General features: G+C 44.3%; 1 protein-coding gene across 8 annotated transcripts in view; it reads right to left on the reverse strand.

Annotated features, from left to right (window-relative positions):
• The window catches only part of SPATA13 (spermatogenesis associated 13), a 161,092-nt gene that overhangs the window by 14,988 nt on the left and 133,393 nt on the right, over positions 1 to 12,711 (reverse strand). For 7 of the 8 annotated variants that reach the window (XM_056328872.1, XM_056328869.1, XM_056328870.1 and 4 more), the window contains 3 exons: positions 3,867 to 4,003; positions 3,268 to 3,447; positions 2,010 to 2,195 (listed from right to left, as the gene is read on the reverse strand). In XM_056328872.1, the coding sequence (XP_056184847.1) occupies positions 2,010 to 2,195; positions 3,268 to 3,447; positions 3,867 to 4,003 (503 nt within the window). Of the gene's footprint in view, positions 1 to 2,009; positions 2,196 to 3,267; positions 3,448 to 3,866; positions 4,004 to 6,425; positions 6,641 to 12,711 lie in introns of those variants that run through there. The other variant, XM_056328877.1, reaches the window with a different exon arrangement.

A 12,711-nucleotide genomic window follows, 5' to 3' on the forward strand; every position in this document is an offset into this window, starting at 1 on the left:
AAATGTTTTTCTGGGTACATGTCCTGGTTTTGGCTGGGATGGAGTTAAATTTCTTCTTAGTAGCTGGTGCAGTGCTGTGTTTTGGATTTGATGTGAGAACAACCTTGATAACACACTGATGGTTTTAGTTGTTGCCTGGTAATGTTTATACTAAATCAAGGGCTTTTTAGTTTCTCAGGCCTTGCCAGAAAAAAGGCTGGAGGGGCACAAGAAATTGGGAGGCGATACAGCCAGGACAGGTGACCTGAACTATCCAAAGGGGTATTCCATACCCTGGGATGTCATGCTCAGTATATAAACTGGGGGGGGGAAGAAGCCAGGGCCTGCAGATTACTACTCAGGGGACGGCTGAGCAGCAGTCAGCAGGTGGTGAGCAGTTGTATTGTGCATCACTTGTTTTCTTTTCCCCATTCCCTGTGGATTTCATTACTCTCCCCTTCTCTTTCCTTTCCATTATAACTGTCGTTGTTGTTATTTTTACTATTGGCTTTATTTCACTTAGTAAATTGTTCTTATCTCAACCCTTGAGTTTTACACTCCTTTCCAGTTCTCCTCCCCATCCCTTGGAGGGGCAGGGAGTGAGCCAGCAGCTGTGTGGGATTAAACCACAGCAGTATACTCCAGCTTCATGATCCTGAGGGCAGCAGCCCCAGTGATTCATTCTAGTGCAGAGCCTGCAAATTTGGATTACTATCTGCATTAATTTTTCTGGCTTAGTCTTACTTGAGTATGTTTTCAGCCTCATGTCCTGTTTGCATCACCCTACAGCTTCACTCTGAGGAAAGCAGAGTATCTCTACCCCACATGTTGAACATGGAGCATCACTTCTCTACTTGGAAAATGTGTGTTTACTCTCTTGTACTAAACTCAGAGGCATGTCAGATTTTTAAAAAAGAGGTATAGAATTTATGTATAAAAGAAAATTAATTATTCATATCAGTCTAAGAATTAATAGGTCAGTAAAATATGAAAGTCCTAGAACTATGCTAACCACAGCAGCAACACAGCTGTATACACAGATTCCTCCCTCATCTTTTAGACACAGTCAAGCTTACTAGCTTAAGTAAATAGTGAATCTAAAGCACAAAACTTACACAAGTTTGAAAATTAGCTAATTAGCAACCAGTTTTTGTCTTTTTGTTTTCCCTTTTTTCTTTCTTCAAAATGCATTAAAAAGGCCTGATCTAAAAAAAAAAAAAGGAAAACGCTGCTGTCTTGCCTACTTTGTTGTCCATGAAAGAATCTAACGACAAATGGTGAACTAAAGGATGACAACACAGCAAATACAGAGAAAGAGAGAGCTAGCAAACTAAGGGTACAAAGGTAGGTTCCTTAGCACCCTTTCAGATGCTAACCACAAACACAAGTCAAATACAGGCCAAATGCATCACAGTCCGCATTAGAAGAGGCAAACTTTAGTGAAAAATATAAAGAAGCTTCTTGTCCAGGCGTAGGTATCCAACAAAATTTGAACAAAAAGCAGAACACCCCCCACAATTTGTAGTTCAAACAAGCAAGGTAGTTCTAAATACGTTTAAAGACTTCTTCATAGCATCTATGCACCCAGCAAAAATCCCTTTGCTGGTGTAAACAAAGCAAAAAAAATCTTACCCAGCAAACATCCTTTCTGCACTTTCTTACTTTCAAAAAGTTTGTCCCTAAACTGTAACTGATGTTATTAAAGTTACTAAAAGGTTTCTACCTAAACCAAGTGCTAAAAAGTTCTAAATAAACTGGAATTCCTTCTCTCATTATTATGGAAATATTGGGCAGATAACCAAAGCACTTTTTCCATGTCTAAAATGGGATTTTTTTTTTTTTTTTTTTTTTTTCAAAAAAAAGGAAGTGGTGCCTTAGGCCAGTCAGCAGAGAGGAAAGCCATAAGAAGACACAAGAAGTCAGAAGTGCAATTGGGAATATTTTGATGAGAAGCCACTCTGGTTCTCAGCTTATGTGGGATGTTTTGTTCACACTAGGTCAGTATAACGTCCTCAGATTAAAGCATGTACCTCACAGATGTCCTTGAGATGCTTGATATAGACTCGTTCTGTGTTCATAATTTCCTGTATAACGTTGGTTCTCATCTGATCCTTGTTTTCAGCTATTTTCTGACGATGCTTGCTAATATCTGCATCTTGTTCTTCATCCTGGATACTACTACAATTTTCTGGCACTTCTTCCTGATTAACTCGCAGCTGCAGCCAGAACAAACAAAGCAAACTTGAGTAAAGCAGCAAACTTTTACAAAAGTAAAACATGTGATAAATCTGTTACAAACTTCTTACAATTAAGAGAGGACCTGCCACAGAACTGTTCCCATTCTTACCTTATACAGAGGGTTCCACAACAGCATTTATCTCACTGTACCCACTGTTTATTCAAATAGTGTTGAAATTTCTGTCTGGTTAAATACATGGCTTTCTACTCACAGTATCTAAGAGATACCCTGTTGTGCTGTCTGTGTATTTTTCAGACTTAACCTTATTTCTGACCCTTACTAATAGTTCATGCATTATTTTGGCCAAGCCAGCATATGGATAAAAATTACAAAAGTAAACAACTCAAACACTTCTAAGTAGTTTACCTTTGCCACAGTTCCCCATCTGTACGATGTGGATAACAGCACCTCCTTTTTCATCTTTTGTCTGACTGCCTGTGTTGGCTGGACATCTAAGAAGGGCAAAGGCAGGAACCATCTCTTGCACTTTGTGTAGTACTTCAGATAGTGTGGCCCAAGGTTTCTTACAGGCTCTCAAAAAGTACTTTAACTTCTCCAAACATAGTTCAATTTTATACCATTCTAGAGTTATATTGTCATTAATCTGGCTGACTTCTGACTGGGGAATTCAGACACTGAACCAGATTCCTACACCATGTTGTGATAATAAATTAAGCCCTATTTTACCAAGAAATCGCTGCAGCACAGCTTTCCCCACTCCCTCATGAAAACTGCTGTGTCCTCTCCATATACACTGACTGCTCCTGGTTGAGCAGTCTGCTGCCCTCATTTCCACTGAGAAATTCCTTTGGTTACAAAAGGACCACAGAAAGGAAGAAGCCAGAGTAAAAGGTGTCAGAGGAGCTAAGGGATCCTGGGGTGTGATTCTCCATTGCTTCTTTCTTTGTGAAGTCATTAGGAGTTACACTACTGATGTTCAGGTGCAGAGATGCTGAGGATGAGGTCCTTCACTTAAACATTTGTGACAATTGTTGTACCCTGCTAGGAATCTTGCATGACAATGGTGCAAAAGCAAGAGCGTTACTCACCCTGACAAAGCTAGCTGGAAACCAGGCTTCCTTGTCCTCATTTCTTCCCCACCACCAGTCTTTGTTGGAAGCTTCTAGAACTCTAATGACATCTCCAGCTTTGAAGCCCAGCTCTTGATCATCCATAGTCACATGGTCCCAGAGAGCTTCTGCATAGACAATGCTGCCATCGCTTATCAGCTGAGATGGGAAGAGAATGAGGTTGTGAAGGGCAAAAGATACAACAACGAACTGTTTGTAAATTACTAAAAGATCAAAACACCTCACTGGAGTGCCTATGATTACTCCTATTACAGGATAAAACTAAAATTCTGAGTTTTCAGAAGTCTATGCATATATTTATGAGTGAAAACAATTAGAGTCCTACTCCAGAGCAGTTACACAGGCTAACAAGTTACACTCCCAGTGAAGTTAGTCACTGTGCTCTTCCCTTGGCATCTGCTCATGGGCTGCGCCAGAGACAGGACACCAGGGCTGCTGGAGTCTTCGCTCCGCTGGCTGCTGCCATTGCACTTTTTATTAATGTGAAACCTGAGACCTGTGGAAAACACCACCACCACCCCGCCATCCTTATGACAATGCAAAGCCCAGGACGTTACCTCATTAATTGCTAGCTGTTCCCCTCCGGGCTGCAGGTACCTGGGAGCGGCTTGGCAGAGCTCCTCGTAACTGTAATCTTCCTCACTGCCATTGTCATCCACTAAAGCTGAAGATTCAGTCCCACCATCTGCAGCAACTAAAACAAAGGTGCAACAGCTGTTTGCTTCATCACTTTTATGACTCAAAAAAAAATAATACAATGCAAGAGGAATCACTGAGAAGTTGCCTTTGTTGTCACAAATATAACAATAGAAGCATAAGTGAAGGGCAGCAAAGCTCTCAGGAAAACCACTCTTCCGCCAGTAAATTTTCTCTTCTTCGGAATTTTCTCATTTAGCAGCTGATGAAACTGAGAAATCCTCCTTTTTGAGGCCAAAAAGCAGAACTACAACCATTATTTATTTAGTTAGTTTTCAGCCAGGGGAAATCTCAAAAGACCTGAATCAGAAGGGAAGTCCTCAATGCCATTTCCCACGTGGCAGATGAGAGAGCTCCGGCGGGCCCAGGCTGGGTGCCGTCACACCGTCACATCCTCTACAGGGATGTAACCTCTCCCGCAGCCCCTGCCCTGAGCCAGCTGCTGCCACCTCTCCCACGTGCCAGGGCAGACTCTGCCAGCACCGAGACAGCTATGGGCAGGCTCGAGGGGACAGGGAGCCTGGACTAAGCACAGTGTGACTGCCTGAGAAAAAACTTATTCCCATTGCCTTAAATCACAAAAAGTTCTTGGTTTGACAATTGGACATTTTCTGACCAAAGAAGCAGCTGTGCAAAGAAATAGAGGCCAGCACTAAGATGGGCTTCATCTTATTACACAGCCACATAAACCAAGGGAAACATCGAGTAAGTGACTGTCACTATACACATGCAAATAAACAGTTTCTGTATAAAACTGTAAAACCCGTTTGGGGTACATCACTGAGGGGTAGGTAGATCCTTTTGGTGAGCATCTCTGTACTGGCAGATGAAGGGGACTGGGGACTTGATCTCAGGACCAAGTAATACTGACTGACTTGTGTCCACACTGCTCAGTGCCAGTACATGCCAGTGCCAGCACTTTCAGAGTAGGTTTGTCTTTGAAAAGCCAGCTGTAATGTTCAGACAGATCAGGGGATGAGCTAGTAATCAAGAAGCGTTCATGATCAGTGGCCCAGTGCTTGGATGCACTCTCTGGTCCTTGTTAAGTTATCCCTAGAGACTTAGTCCTATGGCAGTCCCAAGCTGTGAATAACTAGAGAGTCTGAAAATCATACAGTGCTCAAAAATCAAATAATAAAAAATTAAAAAAAGTAAACAAAAATAATTAAAAAAAATTAGAATGGGCTGCTAGCACTGAACTCCTTTTCTAACAGTTAGTGTGTCCCAGAGAAGTTGCCACACAGACTGCTGAGCATCTCTCTCACTGCCCAGTGCCAGGGAAGGGGCCTTTAAGCAGAGTTACTGAACCTGCCACCTCCACCTAGCAGGCAAGGCTGAGCAGCAGGGCCCTGACCCTGCCTCTCCTCTGCCCTGCTTCAAGCCTGGGTACCGCCTGACTGCTGAGCTCTGAGCTCCGGATGGCTGAGAGTCACCAAGGGATGACTCCTGGCTTTACTCCACACACCTACTCAACTAATTGGCACGCTGTTGCCTAGCCGCTATTCACCTTATCAGGAAAACGCTTCAACCCCCTCCTTATGGGTGCTCATACCATCACTAGCACCTTTGGTCATCTGGGTATTAATTTGCAAGAGAGATCAAAGCTGATTACTACACAGATCCACTAAAAAAACTTGGAAGATCTTTCTTTCCTTTAAAAGTGGAAAAATATGGCATGGTCTTGATGTAACAGAGCATGTTCTGTTCTGTTCTACTCCCCAGTATTTTAACTATATACTCATATTAATGGTGCCTAAGCAGGGAGGATGCAGAATCCCTATTTTAAAAAACCAAGATTTTTTTTCCTACAGACTCATAAATCCGAGCACTCTTCAAATACATTTTGTGAAACTTCTTGAAACTGCTTTATTAAAAAAAAAAAATTCATTACATCAATTTTTAGTTTATAAAGCAACACCCAAAAAATTTAGTCCGAGTGATCCTTTACATACATGTCTACTGTACTATCAGTACTGCCTGTTGGTTTATTCTAGTAACAACAGCACTTCAAAACAACTTAATTCATTTGGCCCCAGATGAAAAATGACTGCAGTTTTGGGACTGGTAACTGTTCATTATTCTGCACCACATCAACAAGCTTACATTGTCTTCATAGTTAGACTCAGGCGAGAAACAGTCACTTGGATTCTGCATCTATTCCTCTATTGTTTACAGGCAGAAATAGCAGAGGTAGGAGCAGACTTTCCTGATCGCACCAACGGGATGCAAAAACTTAAAAGACAGCCTGGAACTGATTCTGATCTCCCAGCAGCTCTGTCACCAGCTCCCATGGATGACATGGTATAAGCATGATCAGAATCAGGCCCCCTGACTGCCACAGTTTATCAGTTCAATCTAAAAACACTGTAAGGGCAGGGGTTGGGGAGGAGAGAGAGAGAGCATGTTCTACTCACACGTACCCATCTGAAGGCTCTCCAGACTCCAAAATCGTGCCATTCCTCCTCTGGCTACCATGCTGCTGTCAGACTTGACCACGGGGCAAAGGTCTGACCTCTAACAGGTGATGCTCGGTCCTACAGGGCTGGTGGAGGATCACAAAGGGCTCCGAGGCACCCACAGCACAGAGCAGCAGCCCTGGCTGCCTCCAGCTCCCGGCTGTGTCTCGGAGGCCGAGCGCGGCTGGGAACTGCCAGCGGCGAGCTCAGCCTGGCCGCTGCGCTGCCGGCTCTCTGACATCATGGGGTGCCCTTAGGGAGGAACTTCCAGAAAAGAAACAAAAACCTGGCTGCCTGGCCCCGGCCATGCTGTGCCTGCAGCCGCCTGCGCCACCCAGACCACTCCCAAAGTGCCTGAACACTGCAAGCCAAGGAGTACATTTGTTTTTTATTAAAGCGGCTTAATGCGATTTCGATCTATATTCAAATGACTGCGATTCAAAGGGAAAGACTACTTGGAAGGGAGCTGGGAGTTCCTTGTATTACAACACTGTTTGGAGTATCGGTCTACCTTTGTTATATTACACAGGCTAAAATTCCAGTAGAAGTAAACAATGACGGTATTTTTTGCATGGCTGTTAAAACTTCTCTTGCTTTGCAGGCAAATGCTGTATCATTATTTAGGGCACAAGCAGCTGAAGTGTTAAGGCTGCAGCAGACCGCTCCCAGGATAAAACGGGAGGGCAGAGGCATTTTTTCACTGAAACTACGAAGAGAAAATAGGGAAGGTACCCAAACGGTCCAGCTTTCACTGGAACTGACCCAGACAGAGCACAGCTTCATTCACTCCCTATGGGCCAGCATTTATCACCCTTACATCTGCATCTTCTGCAGTGAAGCTGGATCAGTTCCTGCGCTGGAAGCAAAGGCATGAGCTGCCCCCATCAGCGCAGCGCAAAGCCTTCCGCAACCTGCACTTGTACACAGCACTACATTTATAGTTTGGAAAGCTCCATAATCTTTACGGCTCATTCTTTACCTGCAAACTGCGTCGCTCAGCTGAGCCCGTCCTGTAACTGGGGGCTGCCTCCTCCAGGGATGTATTCACAAAACCCTGGAGGCATTTCTGCACACAGTGACCTCTCAACACCCACTGAAATCACATGGTTTCCCCTAGTGCTGCCTCAGACGGAGAAGGAAAGGCCAAACATCGCCCAACAATATTAATGCCATCTTCCTACAAAAATCCAGACTGTGCTGCATTGCTCAGGAGACCAACAGGAATTCTCTTCCGAAACCCCCAAACTTTTCTATTATTTCTTGCTGCAAGGACACTTGGATAGCATAGAAAAAACAAGCCACTGCATATTATATGATGTTTATACACAGCCCCATACATTTTTGTCACACAATTCATTAAAAAAAAACCAGCCCTGCAAACAGAAGTGCCACTGAAGTGCTGATGATCCTGGGACCTGCAAATGAAGGCTTCATGCTTTTAATTAGCCAGAGCACAACCTCTCTGCCACGTCAAACCCCTACCCGCAGTGGAAATGCTAAAGGAAAATGAAATCAAACCCTACACAGCTCTTCTAGAAGACACAATAAAAACCATCACTGAAAAACAGTCATTTGGTTTGATTTTTGCAGAACTGAACGGACAGTGTGCTTTTGCCTGATGACTAACCCAGTGCCGCTGTGGGGTGCTGCCAGTGACAGGGCACAGATCTGGTCTCCCTCTTCGGCGTGGGCACATCTAGCAACTGTGCAGCCACAAACCGAACCACCACAAAAGCACTCGTTTGGGGTGAGCTGGTGGCATGCTCATTTCCTCGCAGGATCACCCAGGGACAGGAGGAGGCGCAGGCTGTCCTCTGCAGTGGCAGTCCACAGTGACCCTGTGCAAATGCATGCCCAGCTGGCTTACCCACTCCATAGGGCACTCTGAAAAGGCTGTGGGTAGCACATACTAAAATACTAAACCTAAAAGCTAGTTTATCTGACTCAAGAAAATCTAATTCTAGATACCCTTCTGGCATCACAGGACCCTCCTCCCTGGAGCAGACCAAAGGTCCCCCCCACCCACTGCTCTGACAGCAGCCAGTAGCAGATGCCCAAGGAAGAACATAAAAATAGATGAGGCATGTAATGGCATTTTTCTGCTGTATTTTCCTAAATTCCAGCTATCTGCAGATCAGAGTCAGATCCCTCCTGGGGCAGAAGAGATATCTTTGTGTTTAATGAACTGAATTTTTCAAACCACTTTCTGAATTTCTGTAAACTTTGGGGATGTGAAATACCATGCATAGCAATTAGTTTCATAGTTTAATTTTATAGTGTGAAAACTATCTTCTATTTTGAACTTGCTATCCAATTACTTAATTTGGTGTCCTTTAATTCTTACATTATCGGAAACAAAAACTATTATCTGTTCATTTTTCCTATGCTAATCAGTCTGTTATATCCCTATTGTCCTTTCTTCCAAGTTGCAGAGCCCTAGCCACATTAATCATTCCTCACACAGAGACACAGAGTAGATTTTCTTGTCCTTTTGCCTTTCTCTGTATGGTCCCCTGTAAAAAAATGCCTTTTGAGGTGGAAAAGAACAGGGAGATGGCCCCCACATACTACAGCAATGGCACAATTGAGCTTTCTGTTTTGTCCTCTGTTCCCTTCCTACAAATTCCTGCCCTTTTATTTACTGTTTTGACTGTTACTATGCAATGAACTGACACTTTAATCTGTTAGGGTTGCAAGATCTCTTCCTGAATTGCAATATCCAGCTCAAAGTCCATTCTTCTGCAAGCATGGCAGGCTTGTGTTCCTCCATGTGCACCACCTTGCCTTTATCAACACCAAATTCACCCACAGCCAGCACAGAGCATTGTGTCTTGGCACTGTCAAGTCCTTCTGCAACGATGTTCAAGCAGTTTGTGCTTTCACTACCATGAATAATTTAGCACACAAACAAGAATTAAAATTTCATTCTATTCCTCCCTTTCCACATTATTTGTGAAGACACAGAACATCTGATTCTGCTCATGAGCTTTCTCCTTCAGTAAACTGACAGCTTTCCTGCTCTCTTGCCTGGCACTTGTTAAAGTAGGGGAGGATCTTCCGTCTTATCCCAGGCCTCTATTAAGGGACATTTTTAAGAGATCTTGTCAAAGGCCTTTTAGAGATGCAAGTAGCCTATACCTATTGAATCGCCTTGGTCACACCTTCAGTGATTTTTCTTAGAAAACTTAATCCTTTTGTGGGGCACAGCTTTCCTCTACATAGGGCACACGCACTCTTCATCAAAAAGGTCTGCCAGTCTGTTGATGATACTCTCTGTTACAGCTTCTAAGTCCTAAGTACATTCTTTATATATTCCAGATACTGTTACAGAATCATAGTGGGCTGGTGTGACCCACGGGCAGGGCCCGGCACTGAGCCTGGTTGAACCTCACACCACTGGCCTTGGCCCATCGGCCCAGCCTGCCCAGACCCCTCTGCAGAGCCTCCTGCCCTCCAGCAGACCAACACTCCCACCCAGCTTGGCGTGGTCTGCAAACTCACTGAGGGTGCACTCGATCCCCTTGCCCAGGTCGTCAGTAAAAGATACTAAACAGGACTGGCCCCAATCCTGAGCCCTGGGGAACACCACTTGTGACCGGCCACCAGCTGGATGTAACTCCATTCACCACCACTCTTCGGGCTCGGCCAGCCACCTTTACACCCATCCAAGCCATGAGCAGTCAGTTCTCCAGGAGAATGCTGTGGAGACAGTGTCAAAGGCTTTGCGAAGGTCGAGGTAGACAACATCTACAGCCTTTCCCTCACCCGCTAGGCAGGCCATTTTGTCACAGGAGGTCAGGTTCATCAAGCAGGACCTGCCGTTCATAACCCCATGCTGGCTGGGCCTGATCCCCTGGTTGTCCTGCATGTGCCATGTGACGGCGCTCAGGATGATCATCAGACTCACTGGCCTGTTTGCTGGATCCCTACTGATACTTCTTTCTAATGGTCATCTCATCGCTGCCTTCTTCCTTGTACTGAGACAGTTTTTGAGGAATGAATTCCATGCCAAGGCAGTAGCTCAGCAATTTCATTCTTAAATCCCTTTAGAAGTCTTGGTTTTTGTGATTTGTTACTACTCATTTAGGTCCTCTAAAACTTTTACTGACATTTTGAGACAAATCTTTATCTAATTTAAGCTCAGGTTTTATTTCTCAGGCACAAGGCCTACAAAACTATCTGGTAGCCTACCAGGTTCTCATATTTTTTAAAAAGGTCATAGATTTTGTATCTTTAGCAAACTGTTTCTATGTCCCTGTAGATTTACATCACAATTGCTACAGTTTTGGGGCTTTTTTCTATTTGGATACAATTCAATAATCTGAAGGATGCCCTTTCCCCCTTTTGATAGATTCTTTTCCCCTGTGTTTAATGACAGAACCCTTTCCTGGCATTTCCAAATTCTGTTTTGACAGGTGACATGAATTTGCTCTAAGCATCTAATATGCTGTCCTTGAACACTCTCCGTGCTGCCTGCAAGCATTCAAAACCTTTTTCTGCTCCTTTAAATTATTTTGTTACAAAAGTGACTTCTGACTTTTATTTACTTTCCCTCTTTTAAATTAAAACACATAATGTATTGCATTTTTTAACTCTTCTCATCCCTGCAAGGATATTGGCTCAGACTGCATTATGGACACACAGGGTAAGATTCATTGTTTGTCTTATTTGGTCAATGAACAGCACCCTAAATTATCTGTTTCTTCCAGTCAAGATCACCTAGCCTAGTTTAGAAGTCTATAGTGTCAGATGAGACACATCCTACCCTTACAGAGTAGCTCTTACGTGTAATCCTGCACACACCTAAGGAACGTTCAAGAATTGTGTGCCTTCCTGTAGGCCTCCTCAGTAGCTTCGCTTTTAGCTTCTACCTGACAGCTTCAGTTTTGCCTCCAGTGCTCGCCTCCTGTCCATCAGATCCTCCCTAGCACCCATCTGCCCCACAGCTGTCACGTCACCTCCAGAGCCCCTAGGACTGCCGAGGTGCTTCACCTGATGCATCAGCTGCTCCCAGTACACTGCTGGGTCCTGTCTGCATCAAGCCCAGCTATCTATTTGACTAAATCCCATTATTCACCAGCATAGTTTTTATCTTTTCCAATCAGTTACAAGTCCCATCCTTCAGAGTACCACATAGCCATTATCCTCTGGCCCAGAGGCTTTTCTGTCCCCAGCAATACCGGGACTGTGGTAGTGGATTTCATCACGCCCCTTCAGGTCCTGTCCACGAGTCTTTCTGGCCCCCTGAGCTTTTCAGGCACTTTAGTCACAGAACACAACTGCCATGGAGCTGCCTGCAACATCAGATATATTCCACCCACCTCCCGGTAATCACAGATAGGGCACTCAGTGCAGTAACCTGGGAATTTGCATTTCCTGCATATTGTCCTACTCACATCCTCACTCTTTTGGGGTGGGGGAGCAAGGACAGGGGAGCAAGGAGATGGTAGCAAGCAGGGAACTGTTTTCTCTGGAGAAGTGATTAACACCTTCTGTTTGTTCACTACTATGGTCAATAACCTACTTGGGGGGGAGTTTGTTTATTTGGTCAGTGACAGGGATGGAGAACGTGAAGACCTCACCCCAACAGCCAGGTTTTTTGCACCTCAGTTCCTGAGCTGTACTCCATACACACTGAAACCTACTAGGTTACACAACCTTGATGAACTGGGAAAAGCTTGATGGTAGTTTAACGTTGCAGACAAACATCCAGGACAGGATCCTTCTTGATTAAAGACAATTTGTTAATCCATATGCTGGAATCCACATTTGAGTGAACCATCTAAATCAGCAGGTATTGGTCACGATTAAAACAGCTGAGAGTGCAATCCACCTCATCCACAGGCAGTTCCTACTTCATTGACTGCAATGGCTAGGACCTCAGATTAGCTGTTTAATTGTACATACTTGGCGCCATTTTAAGTATTTTGGGTAACCTGCTGGCCTCCAGCTGCCACTGAAGAAAGGAACAGGTCTCTGTCATACCTGCCAGATGCTCAGATACCCCACAAGCACTGGATCCTGGGGAGGGCAACTGAATCAAGCCCTAGTCTTCCTCTGCCTGTAATGGGTGTTCTAACGTTTAACTCTTATGTAGGTACCTACATCTAAACTTAAACTTGAGCTGAATCCCACCCCACCTACTCAGACCTGATCCTATCTAAAGGAGTTCACCATATTCAAGCCCCACACCACAATATGCAAAAAAGATAGGTTAGTTGTTAACATACTTATAAAAATGGCTCTACTG

The sequence above is a fragment of the Falco biarmicus genome, chromosome 2 (genome assembly GCF_023638135.1).
Source record: "Falco biarmicus isolate bFalBia1 chromosome 2, bFalBia1.pri, whole genome shotgun sequence".
In the NCBI taxonomy this organism is placed as follows: Eukaryota; Metazoa; Chordata; class Aves; order Falconiformes; family Falconidae; genus Falco; species Falco biarmicus.